The sequence below is a fragment of the Apus apus genome, chromosome 1 (assembly GCF_020740795.1).
Source record: "Apus apus isolate bApuApu2 chromosome 1, bApuApu2.pri.cur, whole genome shotgun sequence".
In the NCBI taxonomy this organism is placed as follows: Eukaryota; Metazoa; Chordata; class Aves; order Apodiformes; family Apodidae; genus Apus; species Apus apus.
The window spans coordinates 76,443,014-76,466,953 of NC_067282.1; the positions used below are offsets into that span (position 1 = coordinate 76,443,014).

The 23,940-nt window shown below is 41.3% G+C and overlaps 1 protein-coding gene across 1 annotated transcript in view; it reads right to left on the reverse strand.

The window, feature by feature from the left end:
- The window catches only part of MYH15 (myosin heavy chain 15), a 50,206-nt gene that overhangs the window by 8,590 nt on the left and 17,676 nt on the right, over positions 1-23,940 (reverse strand). Inside the window, exons 15-36 of the mRNA XM_051611675.1 lie at positions 23,568-23,738; positions 22,562-22,741; positions 21,191-21,323; positions 19,282-19,349; positions 17,769-17,856; positions 17,422-17,539; positions 17,061-17,184; positions 16,227-16,363; positions 15,597-15,852; positions 14,916-15,158; positions 14,143-14,319; positions 13,507-13,652; positions 12,656-12,746; positions 11,275-11,664; positions 10,185-10,311; positions 8,779-8,897; positions 8,117-8,313; positions 6,712-7,061; positions 6,017-6,141; positions 3,641-3,756; positions 1,453-1,645; positions 555-758 (exon numbers count right to left, since the gene is read on the reverse strand). Coding sequence (XP_051467635.1) covers positions 555-758; positions 1,453-1,645; positions 3,641-3,756; positions 6,017-6,141; positions 6,712-7,061; positions 8,117-8,313; positions 8,779-8,897; positions 10,185-10,311; positions 11,275-11,664; positions 12,656-12,746; positions 13,507-13,652; positions 14,143-14,319; positions 14,916-15,158; positions 15,597-15,852; positions 16,227-16,363; positions 17,061-17,184; positions 17,422-17,539; positions 17,769-17,856; positions 19,282-19,349; positions 21,191-21,323; positions 22,562-22,741; positions 23,568-23,738 — 3,753 coding nt within the window. The remainder of the gene's footprint in view (positions 1-554; positions 759-1,452; positions 1,646-3,640; positions 3,757-6,016; positions 6,142-6,711; positions 7,062-8,116; positions 8,314-8,778; positions 8,898-10,184; positions 10,312-11,274; positions 11,665-12,655; positions 12,747-13,506; positions 13,653-14,142; positions 14,320-14,915; positions 15,159-15,596; positions 15,853-16,226; positions 16,364-17,060; positions 17,185-17,421; positions 17,540-17,768; positions 17,857-19,281; positions 19,350-21,190; positions 21,324-22,561; positions 22,742-23,567; positions 23,739-23,940) is intronic.

The following is a 23,940-nucleotide window of genomic DNA, read 5'->3' on the forward strand; positions in this document are numbered from 1 at the left end:
TGGTTTTGCAGGAGAAATGCTGGCGTGTCAGGACATGACCCTCCATGACCCTGTAAAAACTGCAGTGTCCATCATGATAAAGTCTAAATGCCTGGCCTAATGAAAATCTGTGACTGTGGCAGAGAACACTTTGCTGTGGGGTAATTTCCTGTCCTGCACAATATGTCTATTGTCAGAATCCAGCCTCTGCAGCTTTCATTGCTGAGTAACTTCAGCACACTGCACAAAAGCATTGCTGCTTTTCCAAATAAATGCCTCACCGTTCGAGCCATGGCTTAACTAAAGAAGGAAACCGGTTTTACAGGAAATAAATCAAATTTACTCTTGTCAACTTCCATCACTGCTTTTTCTAGAAACTTTAAAGCAGTGGGCTGAATCATAAATTTCAGCTAACTTGAAGGGAGTGAGGTGGCATATGTACAGAGTGAACTACTTCCTCTCCCTCACTTCCACCCTTGAAGCCGGGCAAGGATGGCCATGGACAAACAGTGTCAGTGCTTAATAGACAAGGCTCAGTTTAAGCCAGTGAGGGAGAGAGCTCAGAAAAAGCCAACCTGAGTGTGAAGCAGGTTCACACGTTCAGTGGCTTCCAGCAGTTCGTGCTCTGCCAGCTTCCTCGCCCGTTCAGTCTGGTCCAGCAAAGCCCTCAGCTCATCCAGCTCCGACTGAAGAAGATTGTTCCTCCTGTCGGAGACAGCCAGCTGCTCCTTCAGATCTTCATTCACGTGTCCCGAGTCATCCAGCTGCACCTGAAGCTCCTATAACAAAGCAGATGTTTGGGTTTTTTACTGGTGCAACTCCAGTTTAGGCTGCTGTGCTTAGGGAGGACCCCAGATTGCAGAGGTTGCCTGGGGCCCACCTTAAGAATTTCAGTGTTTCTTTATTGGAGGAAGGTTTCCTCCATCACTGTAAGCTGAACCGCTTAGTGATATGTGGTGCAATGGGGAAAAGCCTGTGTGTTCAAATCTGTCAGAGCTCATGGTTCTGCTCAAGGCAGAACTAGCAGTTCAGGCATGGGAGAGGTGATGACTTAAGATTTATTTTAGCATTTTCTTTCAGCTATTACAAACTTGAAGCATACAACAAAGCTGAATATATAGACACTCTCTCTACCCCAGCCAACTGACTTGCTCTCCACTTTTAAAGGACTTGCAAGCTCACAAGAAAATAATAGATTTTCAGTTCCTCATGCAGTAGTTTTCTGCCCCTAGAAGAGGCTGTAGCTAGCAAGGGGTTTATGACTGGATCTCATCAAGCTTGTATACAAGTCCTGGAAGAAATCCATACTTTGGTATTCTCTTATGCCAGATGTGATCACTAAGGGCTTTCCCTGCAAATGCTTGGGAGTAGCTTCCCTCTTAAGTACCATCACCATTGCTGTTTTGCTCTGTGGTCATGGCACCCAGTCTGCAGTTACCATTGGGTGCTTGGGACTGGCAGCTCTCCAAGTACCTTTATTTGTGTCTGCAAGCCACGTGCTGACTTTGTTGCTTCTGCAGCATGCCTGTTAGCATGGCTGAGCTGGATTTCCATCTCATTGAGGTCCCCTTCCATCTTCTTTTTCAGCCGGATAGCCTCATTTCTGCTCCGTGCTTCAGAATCGAGGGTGGACTGCAGTGAATCTATGGCACGTTGCTGATTTCTCCTGAGAAGGAAAAGGAGGGTCAATGGGGTAATTTTCTTCTTTGCACTGGAACACAGAACTACATGCAACAGTCCTTCATTTTCTGAAGGTGTCACATTTCCAGAAAGAGTGTATTTCTGAATGACACACATAGCACAGGTTTCTAGTGCTCTACTGCTGCCTAACTGGCCAGTGTGCTTCACCATCTCAGCCAACTCCTGATTAGTAAGCACCTAATAGCATCCTCCATCCCCTGTTTCCTTTGGCAATAGTTCTCTCAGATCTCTTGTACACTCAAGCAAGTACAAGTCTGAACCTAACAAGAAGGACTTCAAGCTTAGCAGTCACTCACCAAGGTATCTAATAAATCATTTAGTGGGATGTTTTACATCCCAGCCTTTTTATGAAGGCATTAGTGGAGGGGATTAATAAAACTAAAGGTAGGCAGCTACATTCTAAGTTAATTATTCTAGGTGCTCTTTATAGTAAATGGCATGTGCAAGCTACAATTTATTGTGACTTACAATAGATGTTGAAAAACATTTCTTATGCTAAATATAAAGGGAACAATCAAGGAATAGAAATCTGTGTTACGGACATCTAAAGCTACATGAGATTAAGCCACTTAATTAACAGCCTGGTCCCCCTGTAAAAGGCAGCCTAGTGTCAATTTAAAGGTGGCAAAGCAGTTACAGACAGGTGCTTCATTTTCTTGACTGTATACCAGTCAAGTCCTATGATGAAAGTCTGGCTTGCTTACAGCCAGAATGTAACTCAAAACACAGAATATGACTCACACAGGGAAACATTTATCTTGTTGCTGGCCAGGATTTGCTGAATGCATAGGAGTTCTGTGAAATCTTTGAATTAGCAAGTAAAACCTTGTGGCCCTTATTGGTTCAGCAAGGTACTGAACCATGCCCTAGACTTCCAGGAAGCAACTCAGCGTGTCGGCTGAACAACTTAAAAGCAAAATGTTTGTAACGAATCTGAGGCTGAAAGCTCTGTTTAGGATATCTTGTCCTGAGATCTCTGTAATCCAAACATCTGCAGGACATCAGAACATAGCACCTGAAAGAACCAAAACATTCTTAGTTTTGAAATAATTAATATATCAATCCTTGTATTTACACTGGCAAAAGTGGGCCTTGGACTTCACCTTCCCTACCCTTTAGCTTACAGTGACGTGGTTCTTCCATTAATACCCTTGCAACACTGACTAGTTCAACCCTAGTTCAAAGCCAGAGTTTTTGGAAGGACTGCACACACACATGCTGCTGAAAATCTGGCCCAGCACAGCAACATTTTATGAGTGTAACTCTTCAGACTAGCATTTGTGCTGTGTGGGAGGGGACAGACAAAAGACATCCTCCTCCTCTCATCCAACTGCTTTCCATTTCACTTGCTCATCCCTTTCACTTGCAAGCTCCTCTCCTTTTATATTCACGTGTTCTGTATCTCTGCAGTTCTTACTGCTTACCCAAATGGTGGTAACCACAGTATAACAGCAGGTCCTCACATCTTCCCCAATTCAGTGTAGCTATAACTGTATAAATTACTAAATGCAGAGGTAAAGATTGTCTTCATATAACAGGATGGAGCACCACTGAGGTGGTACTGCTGATTTTGCCTGTAGTTCCCTCTGGGAGGCAGCCATCCTAGAGGATTAGAAGAAGGCAGCTCTCTAGACTCCTTCTCCGTACTACAAACTTACAAGACTTGGTGGCCCTTGGTCTGCTGCAACAATGGTTATGCCTGTCAGTTGTGTTACAGCTGCTATGCGTGATGGGCTTCTGTGTATGCTGGCCCAGACAGAACTGACAGGAATATTTGAATGAAGAAATGGTAGGACTACCCTTTGGCAAATAATCAGAACTGTCACAGTTTCTGGTATGGACAGCATGTCCATGTGCTGGCGTAACTACCTGTGGTGCATTTGAGGGGCTTGGGCCTTGAGAATATTTCTGGTCTTTTGAGACTTTCCCTGTAAAAAACATGCTGCTTCCTGCACAGTACCTTATATTGTCCATTTCTTCCTCCTTTTCTGTCAGTTTTCTTTCAAACTCTGCTTTAAGTTGAGAAAGTTCAAGCTGAAAACGAAGGGTCTTACTTTCTTCATGCTCCAAAGCTCCCTGAAATAGAAAGAACAAAGATCTTGCAGGCTAGGATTTGCTATATGATTTTATTTTTTCAAATCACAAACTGCTGCACAAAGATGATCCTTTTACACTTTTCTTCCCATTCCAAATAGCACTGTTTCCTCCCTGCCTCTCTCTCTAGGCAAGGACATGAGCAGATTACATGGCAAAACAGTACATTTATTTGCCTTCTAATACAACTTGGCAGCTGAAAAACTGAGCAGCATGCTCCTCAGATGACAAATTTTTAAACAATTCATGATTCACAAAAAAGACCTTAGGTTCTGTCTGCATGGTTTTGATAGCAACATGCATTCCCTACTCCACTTCCTGTGCAGACACCCTGTGGAAATTCATGGGCTTGTAAAGAACAGGCAGAAGCTAAAGCAAGATTGTTATTAGGAGGCTCACAGAGATCCCTCCAAATTGTGAAGTGTTGAAATCCTCCCATTTACACAATCTTATTTAGGCAAGATGACTTCAAGGAAAGAAATAACAGACATCAGCTCTAGACGACAAAATGCAAAAATACTCTGTTTGCTCTCCCCAGTTAACATGAAAACAACTCCATGAAACAAGGGAGATTGGTTCTTGCATCTTTGTCTTTATATTTCTCTCATATATGGAAGTGAAGAACTAAGCTGACAACAGCCCATAGTGAAGTAACAGGGCCTCTGAATTCTAGGTTTTGCATTAACCAGGCTCAGTGGCATTCTGACTCCTAGCTGCTCACATCAAATAGAAAAGTGAAGCAGAACCGAACACCACATATTTTGGAAACACTCTCTGATGGGTAGAATTGCACAGGCTTAGCTATGCTTCCCTTGAGAGATGGTGGAAACAGAATGGAGGTTCTGAAGACAAAGGAGTGCAAATTCCTTGCTAATGTCTAGCCATCATGCAGCAGCTACAGGTCAAACGCATGATTCATGCCAAGGAGATGCAAGGTATTACTGGGAACAGCATGCAGGAGCACTGAGTCACCACTGTGACTGCTGGAGACCCATACTCACCAGGAAGGGAAAAAATCTGTTAGACCATTTCTTTCACAATTGAAATAAAATACATCACTGCTTTACTTTCATTAGTTCCTAATTTCACTGAGCTTTAGGAAGCTGCTCCACACAGCCCAGGAAAGTAAAGCGTGCCCCTTAGACCCTTCAAGAACCAATGTATTCTTTCTAGCAAGAGAAGTTTATTGACAGAGCATATACTAACTCTCCACATATCAGAGCTGTGGCAGAAAGGCATGCTCTTTCCTGTGCTCTGATCATGACACCTGTTTGTTTGACTGTGAAATCCCTGCAAAGTATAAAACATCCTGTAACAGACAAAGGAAGTTTCACAGCATTTAAGGCATTAATGAATCCCAGTCACTGGGTGGTGTTAATTTTAGCAGATAATAGTTAGGGTACACTTCAAAAGAAATGCAGCCTTCACTAAAAATCCCTTGCTATGTGCTGTGCTGCATCTAGCCAGCAACACCTAGCCCCCTTCCTAGCCCTGCAATGCACCAAACTTTAAAAAAAACTGACTATCCAGGCCTTCAAGGGAATAATCAGGATTTCCAGTCAACTTGTTATGTACTGTTTGTTTCTGGAAACTGGGATCCCATTCATAGTTGTTGCTGTAGAAATTAATGCAGTCAGGCTAAGTGTCTTTACCAAATACCTATGAGAGTCAAAGATTTTCCAAATGGCCTGTTTTCATTTGGTTTCTGAGACTGCTACCATTTTTTTAATCAGGCTGCAGTATCCAACACAGTATCTGAGACCTTATACAATTTAAAATCACCAGGAGGTTTGTCTTCTTATTCTCAAAAACAGGAAATGGTCAGTTTGTTGCTAGAAACTAAATACTAGAAATATCTGATAAAATAAGACTACATTCTTAACAGTGTTTCCTGGAAGACTGAAATATTCTATGATAAAGTAAGCAAGAAGGACTGGATTTTCAGAAGGCCAGCAGATTTCTGAGCTTCCTGAAAGGAGAAAAAACCTCAAACAAACCAGAACCAACCACAAAAAAACAAAACCCAAAAGGCATCTCCTTTGAAAGAGCTTTCCACTTGTTGATCTTAGAGCTGACATTTCCAAAAGTTAGTGTTACTCTTGAAAACTGTGTAGCAAGGTCATAGGAGCTGGGTGCAGAGAGATTGCACGTACTAACAACAAACATATTGATCGTGTTGCTGAGAGGATGAAAAAGGAAGGAAAATAGTGATAAAGACATCCTTTCCCCTTCCCTTCCTTACCTCTGCTTCTTCCAGAGCCAGCTGAACTTCTGACTTCTCTTGTTCAACCTGTTTCTTGATTTTTTCTATTTCATGGAGGCTCTTGTTTCCTTCACTAATCTGATTGGTCAGATCAGAGATCTCCTCTGGAACAAAAAGGATGGACAGATTTAGGTATCTGTGTGTCTCAAACATCCTGCAATTCATGGAGCATGAATACAGGACCTGTTCCTCAAAGTACAACCTCAAGGGCTTGTACAACCACAAGTGCTGCCTTACTGTCCATTACCACAACTATTTTATCTGAACAACTTGCAGGCACAAACTTTCTTGTAAATACTTTTTGAAGTGGTTATAGGGGTTTTGTTTTTTTGCTGGGATCTGCAGGCTAGCAACACTGTGCTCTGCCTTGGGAGCTATCTAGACTTCATCTGCTACACCTTTGCCATCTTTCTTGTTTCTCCTCTGAGACTGGCACCTCTGCCGCTGAGCTTCATTGACAGGTGAGCAAAGGGAAGCCTGCTCTCCCCTGGCCATGCCAATTTCTATGTTTACAGTCTTAATTGCCCTCACCAGTCAGTGTCTCCAAAACACAACAGTCTCAAGGATGCAATAAACACCTTTACCCACAGCTGTTACAGGGCACCAGCATCCATCCAGCTGCCCACTGGTGTGGCTCTAAGGCTGGACATGGGGTCTGAATGAAGTCTACTTACCTTGGAGGTTCTTGTTTTCCCGTTTCAGTGTCTCCAGATGGTCCAGTGTCTCCTCGTAGGCATTCTTCAGTTTGAAGAGCTCAGTGCTGAGGCCACGGGCCTCCTTCTGGGAAGCCTCCAGCTCCGCCTGTGACTCTTCATACTTCTGCTTCCAGTCATTGATGATCTTGTCAAACCCACGCTGCTTCTTGTCCAGAGAGGCAGCTGCTGAGTTGGCCTTCTCCAGGTCAATCATCATGTCTTCCAGCTCATTCTGCAACCTGTGCTTTGTCTTTTCCAGAGAGGAGCACTTGGCATTGGCCGCCTCGATTGCTTCCTCAGCTTCTTGCAGGCGAGCAGCAAGCTTCTTCCTACCAGGTGGGAAGAGATGATGAAATGACCAAGTGCCACCACTGCCATGTTATTCAGAAAACCTGTGTCAGTTTTTGAGCAATATCTCAAAAATCAGGTTTGAAAAGGAAAATTGGAGGGGGACAAGGGGAGGGAGGAGGAAATAAAACCTCTAGAAAGAAAGGAAAGTTTATGATGGGCAAAAACCAGCTTGGATTATGAATGCTTACATGTGGCACATATTTGTGTGTGTGTGTGTGTGTGTGTGTTTGTGCGTGTGAGTATTTGAAATTGAACTTTTGACCTCTCAAGCAGTAGCCTGGTACTTGCTAGCTGTAACCAGTACGGGTTGGTTGTAAATTTTGGTACGATCTGGTCTAAATTATTGTGTTGTGTTCCTCCAATTAAGATACATGAGACAGAACCACTAATTAAGAGGCTGGTCGTGCCTTGGGCTTTTGCTCATAAACTATTTGGATTGGGAAAACAGGGGGCTGGGATTCCCAGCAAGAAGAGGTTCCTGGAAAGAAAGGAGGGCCCTGAAAGGAGAGCGTCAAGATGCTAGACAGAAAATATACTCAAAGTGGGGGAAGATCTTGCAGAGCAGAGATGCAAGGAGGCAGATGCTGGAGGTGCTCAGAATAGTCCTTAGCCAGTAATGCCTGAGATTGGCGATGGGGAGCAGCTGCACAGCATGAGCTAACATGACTTTCTTCCCTGCCTTCCCAGAGCAGCCATCATCTCCCACATGGAAAGCGAGGTCAGGACTGAGGGAACATAGCATTGGGCTGGGGCAAAGCAAGGAAGTATGAGGGATAACCAATTAGGGTAATCTAGTCTTGCTAGTTCTTAAATAAACCCCAGTATCCACATCCACTAACCTATGGACAAGGACTCAACAGAAACATCAATCTGCTTGAGCAATGAAAAGAACAGAAGGGCAACCACAAATGGCAGCAATGAGCCAGAGGGATTTTTCCAACCAGGTTGCCCTATTCCCATAGCAGTATAATGAGTCCCAGGGAGAGCAGTCCTGCCAACCAAGGACACGACGAAGCCAATCTAACCCACTTACTTGGCATCTTCCAGCTCCTCTGTTCTCTGAATGGCATCAGTCTCATACTTTGTTCTCCACTGTGCCACTTCTGCATTTCCCTTGGAGAGAGCCCGCTGCAGCTCTGCTTTAGCTTCTTGCTCCTCCTCATACTGTTCCCTCAAGAGATCACAGTCATGCCTGGCTGCTTGCAGGGCATGAGCCAGGGCATTTTTGGACTGCAGGGACAGAAAGGTCACAGCATTGCAGGTTTATTTACAGCAAAACCCAAACAGCCCCTAGAAATTCAAATGGAGGCTTGAGCCTTTTTTTCTTTTTGCATTTGGCTTTGAGACTCCAGGTCAAGTGAGGTAAGAAGTGTTTGAAGTCATCCCTAACTGATGACACGCTGAGGAAGCTATCAAGACTGGAGGCAAGCTAACACCTTTGGGAAGGCATCCAAACTTGTAAGATGCAAGATCCGAGGTTTTGTCTATCTTACTGGGTAAGTTCTATTTAACAATTATGGACCTTGATTATTTTCCCAAACTCTTCTCCTGTGACTTCCCTCAGTCAGAGCCATGAAATTACATCAGTACAATTACCAGGAAACATTCTCACTTCAGCTTTTATCCAGGCTACAAATAAACATGAACAGTTTTCTCCGTTCCATCTCAATGAATGGGACACAGTCAAGGCATTACCTTGGTTTCCTCTTCTAGCTGTCTCCTAAGTTCTTCAATCTGTTGTGTAAATGATGTTTTCCCCCGGGACAGCTGACTTATCAGTGACTCCTTCTCTTCAAGTTGTCTTGTAAACTCACCTGCCAAAGGATTAAAAAAAAAACAAAACCAAAAAGGAAAGGTAAGATGATTAAATTAAAAAGTCACAGCCAAAACTGAAGTCCCACCTGTCCAATTCTGCTGAGGAAGAGTACTAACAGTGCCTGTGACTGACCTTTTATGAGGCTTCTTCCAAAGTTGTAATCATCAGGCACTTTACCAGGATAGTTTTCCTTGGGTTTTTGTTTTGGTTTTGGTGGGGTTTTTTTGGTGGGTTTTGTGGTTTATTTGTTGGAGGTTTGTTTGTTTGTTTGTATTGTCAATACCTTGATTCATTCATTTTTGTTCAGCTCATGGATCAGACTAGACTGATGCTTACTTTCATGTGCAATTGTAGCTGGTTTTGTTTACACTTTTCTTCACTACTTTACATTGCTTTTCCACGGACTTCTTTTCAAAGGGCTGCAAAGCACTCTGAGAACCTCACAGCGACCAGTGTCCAGAGCTGGGATACATAAGGAAAACTTGATTTATCACAAGGGCATCACTGTGAGCTGGAAACTGCAGCCTTATAGCAGTACATAGAATTAACAAGAAAGCACGCAGGAAGTGAAAAAGATATATTTGAAAAGACATAGATCACTTCCAATGGTAATTGCTCTCATGATGCTGCTTTCATTGCCATTTATCATAAATATAGTCTGACGACAGCTTTCTAACTTTCAGAGTACTGAAATTTCTTTTCTTCACTTGCATTGAAAGAACTCTTTAGAGTGCTCTGAAAGCTATCAAAAGTAGCTACTCAGGAAACATTATCCAGAATTCAGTGGTATCTGATGAGGATGCAGAGATTAAATAGTACTACCCTGGCTAAAAAAGTACCAAGCACATAGAGCATATGGGGTATTTTTGTTCAGGTGCGAGCATCTTCTAGAATGCAAAGCCTAAGGTCATGCTGAGGAAGATGGTATTTACACAGACAGTAGCAGAATGCCAGCTCCTTCATCTTCCCTGTAGCACTGCAAGATAGATGTACATGTCCTTGCTTCTGAAACTGGGTACTTAGCCAGTATATCCATTTTTAGCTCATGAGATGGTATCACAGTGTGCTGGTAAGTATGTTTTAAAAGACTGAGGGTAGGTTGCCCCACCAAGGTTATAAAATATTGAAGATAGGAATGTCAAAAGACACAAAGCTACTGCTCCACTCAGCAATCCCAATCCATCCACTTTCAGAGCAGATGCCACATACATGGCATGGATGAAGTGCTGAGACACACCTGATAGATTACTGGGAAATGGTCTATACGGGTTGAACCAGCACATACCATTCTCGCTCTGGAGTTTCGTCTTCTGAGTAGTAAGATCATTCATGAGGCGAGTCATCTCCTCCAGTTTTGTTTTTGTCTCATTCAGATGGTCTTCATAAGTGCGACAAAGTTTCTCTGCATTAGCCTAGTAGGAATCAGGAGAAAACACAAGTAAAGCTGTAGCCTCCAGGCAGCCATTTGGAAGCTGTAGTTTTCCAAATGTATCCTTTGTTTGTTTGTTTGTTTGTTTGGCTTTCAGAGTAATGGCAGCTAGCAAAGACACAAATACCACAACAGTAAAGTGGGGAATAGCCCTGTGTCTACAGTCCCAGGCCAGGGGATTTCCCATCAGATCACCTTCCCCATAACACGGAAGCAGTAGTGCAAAAAGACGCTGCAGAAACTTCAAAAGCTATCTCATGCCTATGAAGTTCAGGGATAGCCTCCTCATAATTGCTAGATGAGAAAATCACCTTCAGTGATAATTGCTATTGAGTCTGCTTTCATTGCCCTTCATCATAAATAGAGTTTGATGACAGCTTTCTAACTCTCGGAATACTGACATTTCTTTTCTTTACTTGCACTGAAAGAACTCTTTAGAGTGCTCCAAAAGCTATGAAAAGTAGCCACTTAGGAAACACTACCCACCATCCAGCCATGGGAAGTAAAAATACACATGGTGGTCATGCAAGCCTTTCCTTTGCATTTCTTTCTAACATGGTCAAAACTGTGAACCAAGAGCAGGATCTGAGAGCACTCTGTTAAGGAGATCCTGCCTTGAATGGCTTCACCCCAGTCATCACCAGCCTGGGGAAGCACAATTTACATTACACAGTTTTGTGCTCTGAGATATATGGATTAACAATATGGCTGGGACTGGGGATGCACTATGTGTTCTAGACAGGCCATCTGAATTGTTGTCCCAGCTTCAGGTAAGAAGGGTCATACCACCAGCTAAGACAGGGGGGATACTTTGCACATAAGCACTCTCAGATTGCAAGACACTGCCTTCTCAAGACTCCAGCACTACCAGGTATCCTGGGAAACCTTCAGACTAGCTTTAGCTGCACATGACATTTGAGGAGCTGGGAGGACTCAGGACCCTTACTTTTCCCTTGACCATCTGTTCCATGTTGGATGACAGATCATCCACTTCCATCTTCAGCTCGCTTTTCTCCTTTTCCAGTTTCTGCTTGACCCTCTGCAGGTTGTCCAGTTGCTCTCCCATCTCAGCCACGCTGTCTGCATGCTTCTTCCTCAGGGTGGCAGCTGTGGCTTCATAGTGCAGTGTGGCCTCCTCGAGGTCTCGCCGCAGCTTCAGGAACTCTGCCTCACGTTTCTTGTTCATCTCTAGCTGGGCAGCTGTGGCTCCTCCAGCCTCCTCAAGCCGCTCACTTAATTCCTCCAGCTCTCGGGCCAAATCTGATCTCTGCTTTTCCACCTTAGCTCGAGCAGCTCTTTCTGCTTCCAACTCCTCTTCTAGTTCTTCTATACGAGCCTACCAAAGAGACATGAGCACATTTGGGTCACCTTCATGATGATTCCCATCAGGAGACCACGAAGCCCCTTACAAATTGTTAAACCCCCTGCCACCCCACACTTTGCAACATGGGTGAAAGCACAGCAGTTAAAGGACTTTTGTCCATTTGTGCCAGTAAATCTTATCTTGAGCTACAGTAAGAATGATGAGTCACATCATTTTCTTACTAGATTGTTCCACAAGCTCAAGTTCAAGACACTTAGGTCAAGAGCATTGACTGTACACTCATGTACTTGAGATGCTGCTGAAGTACATGAGAGAAGTTACTTGATATTACGAGCAGCAGCAGCAAATTGTCATTGAAGAGGAAGGACTTCTTGTTCCCTTTAAAGAGCTCTGTGACTGAAGCAACCTGTCGCTAGGAGTGTTAAGACAGGGTTTGAAATACAGCAGTGTGTAGAATTGCATGAATAATGAATATTCATGGGGAGCAGTCTTTTTTATGGAACAGTTATTTTGACCAATCTATGCTTCATGTCCAACTTATGCAACTGTTCTTTACTTTTAAAAAAGCAGGGCTGATATTTTGGGTCAAGACAGTTTGTTTGGACTGTGCTGTTTGGCCCTTTCACTTCTGTTGAAAACTTCCAGTGCATTTGAATCCTTCCCCTAAATTTTAAACCCATGCTGGTTTCTGTTCAACTCATCCATATCCACCCTCAGCTCCACGGTTTAGAACAACATTATCTGCTTAAAAGAGAACACCGGGGCCCTTCTGCTCTGCTTGAAACCACTACTGTTCTGTGGTCATACAACCCACTACTGGGAAGGAACTACTACAGAGCGAGCATCCTGAGGGGAAAAGGAATCAGTCTGGGCAGTTATGAAATTGCTCCACTTTGGGTCTAAAAGCTGAGCTGCAGCTAGTTATGAAAAGTCCCTGCAAAGCCCTTCAGTGGGGAACAAAGAGAAACTCATCTTAAGATACATGAGAAAGAAGCAAGCTGACCTGAAGCTCCTTGATCTTCTTCTGCAGCTGCATCACTATAGCTTGTTCATCTTCTATCTTAGAATTCAGCTGGCTCATTTCAAATTCTTTCCTGCCATGGAAAGCAAAATCTTACTGTGACAGTTTCCTCTGTAGCTTCAAGTTAGGCTTTTGTAATTTTTAAAGTATTGCTCAATAAAGCTCCTAATGTATCTAAAAATGAAAACAATCCTCATGTATTGACCTTCGCATGAAAACACATCTTCCTCTGAGCAGCAGTTTCCAAGTCAAGACTCTGCATGCATTTGTGCAATTATATTTCTGGTTCTTTGTGTTGTACAAAAGTAACATTATTTTCAGACTTAATGGAAAAATGTATTTAATAGAGTCAAGTCTTTTAACAATACTGTCATATGTAGTGAGGATGAACAACTTTTTAGAGACTTCCTTCAACTTTCTCCTCTAAGCAATGAAAAGCATAAGTAACTTTCTTTCTTTCTTTCTTTCTTTCTTTCTTTCTTTCTTTCTTTCTTTCTTTCTTTCTTTCTTTCTTTCTTTCTTTCTTTCTTTCTTTCTTTCTTTCTTTCTTTCTTTCTTTCTTTCTTTCTTTCTTTCTTTCTTTCTTTCTTTCTTTCTTTCTTTCTTTCTTTCTTTCTTTCTTTCTTTCTTTTTAAATGCTGGAAAGTGTAGTGAATTTTAATGTTTCAGGTATACTATGAACAAGTAAGGGTGATTGTCCCTCCCTCCTTGCCTCCACACTCTCTCCTCATGGAATTTCTTTTTAGTCATCATCAGAGCAGGATGACACGCCTGCAGGCTCTGAAATTACAGTGGTAATTGTGCTGCTTAGTACAGTAGAATCAGTTTCTTACTTTTTTAGCTTTTCCTCCATCTGCAGCTTATCATTCTCCAAGTCCATGACACTCTCTTGAGTCAGCTTCAAATCCCCTTCCAGTTTGCGTTTTGCCCTTTCTAGATCCATCCTCACTTTCTTCTCTTGCTCAAGTGAGCCCTCCAGCTTTAGGAACAAAGTTTCTTATTAAATATATTGAACACAGATAGTTTACAACAGTCAGATGTATGCTGAGCCCAGTTTTGTGTGAGTTATAGTAAGTTATGAAGGAGAATTACTTAAGCCCAAGCATCCTATTTTACTTTTTTTGTTTTCTAGTAGCCAGTGGGCATATGGGCTAAGGAGATATAACAGAAGGGTTAGTCCACACTTGACATTTGTGCAAACATCACAGTTCTCTTGGTAGCAAAGTTCTATTTGACTTCATGCCAGTTACACTGCAAATGCAAACAGAATGGATTTTCCCTGGTTATTGCACTCCTTTCAAAGGATAAACTATACATACAAGTTTTTATAATTAGTTCTTTTACAGATAGTACAAAGACTGTATCCTCGACCGTTTTTAAATGGACACAAAGTTTTGCAACATGCCAGGGTCATGGAAACTGTAAGTGGTGAACCAGCCAAGTGAAACACAGAGACAGAGCCAACTTACATCATCCACTTGCTGTTCCAGTTTCACTTTAGCTTTACTCAGTGTGTTGACCTTGTCCTCCTCTGCTTGTAGATCATCCAGAACTTGCTGATGAGCTTCCTGCAAGGACTTCTTCTCCTTAGTAAGTTTGCTGATATTTTCATCAAGAGTTGCCATTTCCTCTGTCAAATTTTTGACCTGTGTGAGAAGGGAAGATGTATTTTTAAGACATTGAATCAAGCGATTATCATAACTTGGCTTATATGACAGTCTGTAACGAAATCGTATGCAGGAAAATGATGGGAAAAAAGGGATCTCTCCAGCCCCTCATGGCTTTTTGAGTGAAACTGCTGTCGAGAGAGCCAATGTGTGCCAGTTCTTGTGGGTTTAGTACATTGTTTCAAATGTAATTAATTATTTTCTATGTCACTCTTATTGTGGCGGACTACAACTTCTGATTTCCTCTGGAAAAAGTAGATGAGCTGTACATGTACAGACTCCAAGAAAAAGAGCTGGAAGATTTCATGGTTACAGCAGAAAACTGTTTACTTAAAAATACTCACACTAGACATAATTCTTTAGCTGCATTGCAGAAAAACTCTCTTCAGAAAAAGGGAAACTTAGGCTGAGTTAAGACTTTTTCCCTCATAAGGTCAAGTAACTTTGTACACACTGATCCTTCAGTGTGGCCTGTGTAACAGACAGTGTAAAACCATCAGAAGCCCAGTAGCTCTTGTCATAAAAGTAATCTATGCCCTACCTCTTTTGAATACATGGTGAGGTTCTAAAAGTACCTTGTTTTCAGTAGCATGCTTCTCTTTCTCTACTTTTGCAAGTGTTATTTCAAGATCATCAATATCCTTCTTGAGCTCAGAGCACTCATCTTCCAATTTTCTCTTCTTAGAAGTCAGCTCAGAATTCATCTCTTCCTCATCCTCAACCCTCTCTGTCAGTTCTTTGACTTTGGCCTCCAACTGAATCTTGGATTTAATCAACAAGTCGCATCGTTCCTCAGCATCTGCCAGAGTGTCTTGTTCCTGGTGGGGCGCAAGGAAGAGGACAGCAATGAGTGCCGGGTCTTTTTTCTTCCTCATTTGTCCCCTCTCCTGTAAGTGGTCACAGAGCCTGATCCAATGCTACAGAGCAGTGTGAGGAAGATTTCCTGATTTCAGAAGACAAGACCGACAAGTAATTGAAGGAGCATGACAGGACAGTGGTGAGCATGACAAGTCACATATAAGACTACTTCACATCTATCTGCCACAGACATCGCCTCGGACAGAACCTGTTGAGATTTGCATTGCTAGCCTACCGCGTTATATGCAAGAACAAGAGAGTTTCTATCTGATCTAATTTTTTACAAGACTGACAAGACTAAGGGCATATTTTAATTTAATTGCACTAACACACTGGTCTGTAAGTCTTTGAGTTTCAAAGAACATCTAATAAATATATGAATATATGTGTCTACTCACAGCTTGGAGCTGGAGAAGCAAATCATTTTTTTCCTGAACTAAAGAGACTTGCTTTTCTTCAAGTTCCTTTCTCCTGGCTTCAGATTTTTCCAGGGCCTCCTTCAGTTTCAAGAACTCTTCTTTCATATTAGCCATCTCCTTTTCGGTTTCTGCAGTCTTCAGAAGAGGTTTGATCTTAAAGAAAAGCTTCATCCAGGGCCAGTTCTTCACAGCCATAAAAGCACGGATGTTCCACTGAATTACAAGCAGGGCATCCCTGGTTTAAGAGGAAAACAAGCAGAATTCCCTAAGGCCTAGCCTGAATTGAAAAAGTGAGGATTTTTTTCAATCTCAGTCAGTTTTATGGCTTTTTTCTCAGTGATATTAAGAAGTTGTTCTAGGTTCCAAGATATAAAATAAACTTTCTCCATAACTCCTGATTTTCAGGGACATGAGAAATTTCCAAATTTGATTTTTACCAGAGCTGCATGCAAATAATATACAGTTTCTATTATTTTTATCATACACCCATTTTAATCTTTTAATTTACGGTTAGCTATAGACTTAGGGACTGGAAAAATTACTCTATTCAACACATAATTAAATGGTAATTACTCTTATCTGCTAAGATTTAAGGATGTGTCTTCATACCTGCGCTCCACTATCTTCTGGAACTCAATCCGCATCAATCTGCCACGTGCTCTTGCCTGGATCATTGTTAAGATTTTTGCAAGTCTCTCATCCCTCATTTCTTCTAGATGGCCCAAGAGACCAGCCTTGAAGAACACCTGGTATATGCACAGATGTCATTTCACCATAACAAAGTATTTTACTCCAGAGTTACACAGACTTTACCGAAATTGTTCAGAAAAAAATGGTATTTTATTGACAGTGTTATAAGGTAAGAGTATAGAGGACCAAGTACCACTTGCATCAGGGACTGCACTGTACAGTTCCAAAGTTGTTTTAAAATGGGTCTCATCTCCCCAGTTTTGAATAGGCCAAACTATTTTATTACCACTTTTTTATTTTGACAGTACTTTTCATCTGTGGTGGGGTTCAAAGAAGGTCAGCTCAACTACAACTCCCAGTTTCCAGAGACCCCTGCTAATGGCATCATGTCATAATTGCACATGGCCTCATTTCAAAAGCTGCAGCTGATCTTGTGGTCCATATATGTTTGAGTGTACCTATATTATATTAAATATTGTTTTACTCAGGAGTATGGAGCATCAGCTGCTGCTGTGTCTGCTTGTAGTCTTGCTGTAGTAAGAGCTTTGTGTGAGCTGAAGCCAGAGAAATAGAATTCCTCTAGCACAGCTTAAAAATTAATATAACTTTGCTGCTATATTGCTGGTTCCTTGTATTATTAATTCTTCATTAATCACCACCACCAGAAATTGCATAGTGTCTTATGCCGAAAATTAAACCGTAGATTGGTAATTTTTCTCTTTACATAAGCTGTGATGGTCTCTTGTGATTTACCTTGGTGTGTCCAAAACGATATTGGTTATGGTCAACATCTAAAGATGCCATCAGTTTTTCAGAAGCTTTTCTGCTATCCACAAACTTATCCTCTGGGATTGCCCCTGGATTCAGGATGCGGTATCTGTTAATAACAGATGAGCAATGAGTAAAACTGGACTAGATTCTGCTTTCCCTACCCCCTGATTTCCCTACTCTCCAGCTACACAGTCACAAGAAAGAGCAGAATTCTGCCTTCTACATTCAGGAAAACTGAATGGAAAATAGAACAGAATAAAACACCTCAAATAAAAATGAGAAGGCATGGTTTTTATAATTTGACTGACAGGTTAGGATGGGAGACAACACAGCCCTGCATTACCTTTGTTTAAAGTCAGCATAAAGCACCCTGTTTGGGAAACCCTTACGGCAAATGCGAATGCCTTCCAGGACACCATTACAGCGGAGTTGGTGCAAGACAAGGAAAGCATCCATTTCACCTACAGGGAAAAAACAAGGCTAAATTAAATGAAGCTTCTCCATAGGGCTTCATTTCGTTTCACTGAGGGACTGGGAGAATGTCAAGTGTCATCTCCTGAAAGAGCAACACCATTGGATACGGCAAATAACACAAACAGTATTTAAGTACAATCTGGTGACTTGTAAGTAAGTCTTGGAATGACATAGTTGAAATATACTAAAATTTTAAGATTGTTGTGTTTTCCATACCTGGAGTTTTTGATTCATTTGGGATAATGCATCGCACAAAGTGAGGGGCTGTAGATTTTAGGTTAGTCATCAGCTTATTTAAATTTTCCTAGAACAGACATATTAAAAACACAATTAGTTTTAGCAGTTCAGTGGAATTCCAGTCATTTATTTCTTTGGTTTGTTGGTTGTTCAGTTTATTAAGGTCATCTCTGAAGAGTTTCCAACAGAATTATAAGCTTACCAAAATAATTACAGAGAAATGTGTTCAAATAAACTAAAGCACCAATTCATTTTATTATAGGTTATAGCATCAGTTATAGCAAAGTCTTAAGATGATCTGTCTTACTTGCAACTCCAGAAATGTCAGAAACAACATGAACAGTAAACAAGATGCAGTATCACCCTGAGGAGCATTTCTGTAAGGTCAGCTACGTTTTTGCCTAGTCCTTTCCCCACTCAGTGAAGATAGTTTGTCTTTCCCATCTGTTCCTCTTAAAAGCTAGGTTTTTGTCCTCCTGGCCAAACATTTTCCCTTGATTGATCTTAATTAGGATCCCCCAGGCAGACAGCAAGCTAGGTTAGAAGAAGCCAACCATTCGGTCCCTACCAGTAATCACCAAGCTCTGTGGAAAGTGTTTTGTCTAGTAAGCAGAAAATAGAGACCATTAGAGGTGGCATATAATGTTACCAGCACAACTGTTTAAACTAAAAATTTTGCATATGTAAGCAGGATGATACATGAGGCAACTGGAGCTGGGTACTTAGTAGCTCCTTGTGTGCTGGAAAGTGGGCTTCTATTTGTGGATTATTAAATAACTGAGTGATCCTTCAGCTATCTTTACAGCTCTATCAGCTGTTAAAATACAGGATTAAATTTCCTGTGATATTTCTGCAGGAGGAACACCTCCAAACATGATAAAATGACATGGCTAGCAGGAGATAATTACCTCCTTCCATACCTGAGGCTTACCTGCATTACAGCTTCCCCACTTCTTACCATAAGAAATTGCAATAACGGTAAACTACCTCATTTTTCCCCAGGCATGATCCTAATGACAGCTACCACTGGAATCACATTCCAGTACAAGCAGAAGGGAATTACTCAGGAAAAAAGAGGCTATATGACACTCCATTCAACTTTTGTTTTCCATGACTGCTCTAACCCTACGATCCAATTACAAACAGTAACCAGATAGGGATTAGCAAATTACTTGTAATCAGTTCCTGTTTCAAAGACATCCATGAAACTACAAGCAACAAAATAGGTGATAAAGTTTGTTCACAATGTTTTGTGACACTTTCTAAAATGGAATAAAACACACTTAATCTCCTGAATGCTCAGAGAAGATGAAATGGAGCAGACCCTCACACACGAGGGTACTCATACACAAGTAACAGTGTATTCCCTTTCCCAGGGTCAATAACCCAGACCCTGAATCAAATCCCGATGTTTTCTTCATTAATTTATTTAATTTTTTTTGTTCATTACATGTATTAACCCAAACCATCAGACGGGGAAAGGTTAACAAACCTTGTGCAATGAGGACACCGTTTGAAAAGAAGCACCTTTCTTGCGTTTCTTTTCTCCACCCTGGTCAGCTAAGGGAAAAAAAAAAAAATCACAGTCTGTATCTCAGTAAGGGATGCAGGCAGGGCATGGGAGACAGACAAACCATTCTAGTAGTGCAATTCCCTTTGAATGAAAGACATAGCTAATGATGTGATGACTCTGCTCAAATAGTGCACAAAACATTTCGAACATCAAGTGTGATACACCACAAGTTTGCAGCTCTCGGTCCATACTGAGGATTTTTGCCAAAGACCACTGCAAGTTTTCTGGATTGCATTTACACTTCAGATCTACACATCATCACCTGTTGAGCCAAAAGTCCATAAATATGAATAAGGCAGAAAAATAACTTTTAGCAAAATGGGGTAATTTCTAGTACATTAAGAAGCCTTTAGGGTGAGATGATGTAGAAAAAGCTAAAGAAAGGTAACGCTTATGGAAAACTTATATGGTACATTGTACTGTGTAGACACTGGTTCTCACATGTATGCTGTGCAGACACTAAACTTGTGCAAGTAACATTTGTCTAGAATAGAGGATAATGAATATTTGTAATTTTATATATAGTAGCTTTGCATCCCCTGAATTTTGCTTAAAACTTCAGAGTCAAAAATCACTCAGATCCTCCAAACAAATTCTAGTTTCTGACATAAGCATTACAAAGTTTCACAAGAGCCAGTCATGACCCATTCAGCAGTTGCTACAGTTTCCTAAACACTGGACCATGAGATCATTCCCAGGAGGTCTGGAATTCTGTTGCCTGTCAACCATAGTCCACCAAAAAGGAGAATTGAAGAATGCAATGTGCTTGATGCAATATCTACAGCTTTCCCCCCTTTGAAAGTGACACTGTTGAGACTGGAAGAGGCTAATCTGGACAGGCTGCTCTTTTCTCCTGACACTGAGGAAAAGCAAGGCAGTATTCTGACAGGCAGGAATATCCACTGGCAAATAGGCAGTTAGTAACCTGCAAGAATTTGCTAGTGGCAGGATTCTTGTTATTTACATTCAGCTCCCCCTTATTTGCAGTGTGAAGTCTGCAGCCTGCTTACTTCCTTAGAAAGTGTCTTATGATTAATGACAACACCATCTATGGAAATGAGATTACCAATAAATAGTCTGTAAGTGGTTGCAACTTCAGGACATAAGAGCTAAAGAAAGGTAAAGCTAAAGGTAAAGGCAAAAGGTAAAGAGCTAAAGAAAGGTAAAGCATTCATTTCATCTTTGTGATGAATGCCAATGCTTGCTACTTGTTTTCTCACAAATAAAATCATTCTGTGTAATGACTACAGTTTAAATATATTCTTAGATATACAGTAGTCCAGTAAAAAAAACCAAACCTAACAACAGCAACCAAAAAGGATGATATATTGGCAAAATCTTCTACTTTGGCCAATGTGGAATGGTGTTCTGGCACCTTCACTGTCTAGTTGCAATAGCAACAAAATATTCCAAAACACTCTCTTGAATCTAGTAATTATTATTTAATACAGGGTGGCTAGCAAGGAGGACTACAGCATGGAAATCAAGAGCTGTTGCTGTTCATACGCATCTATGTACAGAATTTTTTTGTGCAACACTTGCCTGCATATATAGGCATTTGCATGCTCAGACTCTCACTGGAGTTTTCACAACACAGATTTCCTAGCCAAAGTTGCTCAGAGGTATGACATTCAAATTAGCAGAGTTAATTACCTCCTTCGTATAACCAGCAAACTCCTACAGATGCTGTGTGCATCTAAATAATTAATCACTGCCTCATTTAGCATTGAGTCAATCGCAGTTGAGAGAATTGTTTTGTTTCTTAAATTCATTCCCAGGAACACACCGAAGAAATAAAAGAAAATCCATGTGAGCTGATTCTGCTTACCACTGTCAGCGCCAATGTAGCTTTCAAACAAGCTTGCCAGGAGTTTGTTGGATGATTTTTGGAAAATACCTACTACAGTTTCATTAAGTGGGTCTTTGTTCTTCTCAAGCCACCCAATGATGTTATAGGGAACCTACAGCAAGAAAACAAACCAGAGGTTGGAAGTGTTCCACTTCAGAGCAGCCTGTAGTTTTTTGTGGTACGGCTTGCTGCCAGTGACCTTTTTTGAAGTGCTGATCTCAGAGCGGTCCCATGCACCTCGTTTTGTATCAACTCCCCTCCAATTCTCTGCTTCCTAGTTCCCAGACCTCTCTTCCTAATAATTACCATCTGGATCCCACATATCCCTTCCAAACTCCTCGGACACTCCATGCCACTGGCTGTAGAGGTATCACATGTCATCAGTGTCCCAGGAACCCTGCCAGTAAGTGCTGAACTATAAAAAGCACAATTAATAATTTCATTCCACAACATCACACTACACTGGAATAATCAAGATTTTCTGACAGAAATTATTAAAAATCTAAGTCCTTGTTCATGCCACAGCTCTAGTTGGAAAGATATGTTCCAAGGGGATAGATATTCTAATTTCTTTGCTGAATCCAGTCACAACTACAGATAAATAACAAGATGGGCATTATTTCTCTTAATAAATACAAAATTATCTTAATGTTCAATTATAATTTGAAATTAACAGCATCAAGTAGGCTCCAGCTCTTCTGAGCTGAACCTTCATATCAGCTCTAGTTTGATTAAAAATTTCCTGTGTCCCTCTCAAATTCTTTCTGCCCATCTGGTCTGAAAACAGAGCTTTGAAACTGGACAAATTTTGGCTCAGCTATCACAGGTTTTGGCTTGTATTCCCATTTACCCCATCATCAGTGGACCTGTGAACTAACCCTTTGCATCAGAACTAACCACATTTCCCTCAGCTACTTTGACACATTGGTCCCACTGTGAGTGAAAAGTTAATTTTATTTTTTTTTCAACATCCTTGAAGCTAGGCAGAAATTACTCAATTCATTTGTACAGACAATGAAGATGGAAAGTTAGATGCTGCTGCTGTTTAACCAGTACTCTGAATGTCATTGTAGGAAAAGTGATAAAAGCAATGCAAGACATATTTCAGCAAAAGCACTAGGAGCCTTCCTCAGTTTGTTTTGTTTCATTTGTGTATCCAAGGACCAGGTGTCTTGGAGTCTGGTGGCATCTTACTTTGATGCAATACTTGTGCAGAAAGAGTAGATGTCTGCTTTTACTCCTCACTGCTCCTTACTTCCCCTCTTCATCCTTCCCACCCTCCCTTGTGTGCTTTGGGCCAAACCTGGAAGACCTCAACCACAAAGTCTACCCACCAGCAGAGGAACTTACTGAACCAGCATAATGAACAAGTTCAAAGTGAGCTTCATATTTCCTTTTCTTATCAGGTCTGGGCTTCTGTAAATTAGGTGACTTGCCAAGATGATTGTCGTAGAGTTTGGCTTTGAATGTCATATCTGTAGCTTTTGGGAACATACATTCCTCTTCCAGGATAGACAGGATTCCCAGTGGCTGTGGATTTAATAATATCATTGTTGGAAAATGTTTAGGCTGCCTGCTTTCGGTAGTTGTGCAGCCTTTACATTTGATATGATGGAATTTTCAGACTGCACAATTTCTTCTCATCCTGAGGAGGAAGACTTTGACTATTCTGTAAAAATAGTAACCACACCTTTGACTATTCAGTATGTCACTTCTGCCTTAGCAGACTTAAAAATTAATTTTTCCTTACAGATCAGCTGGGTGCCATGCCATATGAGATTGCAAAAAGAGAGGTACAGCAAGAGACAGCTGCCCTCACCAGGAGCACATTATACTCACAGAGAGAAGGAAAGGCATATCCCATCCTGGAGAAGTGGTGAGAGGGAAGCAAGTTTCACGCTAGGAAGAGCACAAAGGACTTTGCACTTCAACATGTAATGTAAAAAACAGAGGCCTCATGGGGACATGTACAAGGGATATGACTGAAACATGGCATTTACCTGGAGAAGCTAAGTGAAATTTGATGTTAAGCATATGTAAAACAAAGTAAATGGAAGAACAGTAGGGACAGAGAAAGACAAAAGTAAAAATGAAGGAAGATTATACAGCCCCACAAATTAGCTGTTATAGCTTATGGTTACTGTAGGCTCTGTAAGGCAAACTTATGGAGGTCAAGCCAAGTAGCCACAAAAGCCACAAATACTCGTTTTCCTTTGATTCAGTACTGAACGTAGAAAGTCAAGAAACTTGTTCTGTTGTTTATCCTACTCTAGTCACTGGGACTTGAGGACACCTCAAAGTGAGCATCATGAATAAAACTGATTCAGTAAATACATCTTAGCAGTCCTGTACATACCTTCTCAATTAGATCAATGCAGGCCTGCAGGTCCATGCCAAAATCAATGAATACCCAATCAATGCCTTCCTTCTTATATTCTTCTTGCTCCAGTACAAACATGTGATGATTGAAAAACTGTTGCAGTTTCTCATTAGTGTAATTGATGCAGAGTTGCTCGAAGCTGTTAAACTGCACAAGGACATAAATAAAGAAGCATTTGCACCACAGTTAACTATGATAATGGCTGGGTGAAACAGCACGGACGAAACTGTTTACATCAAAAACCTTCTAAACAGTAACTGGTTGAGAAACTACTGAACATAATGCTAAAGGCAAAGGAGGGGGCAGTTAAGCAGCAGGCTATTGGATGTCTCATGTGCTGTCCTCCAGA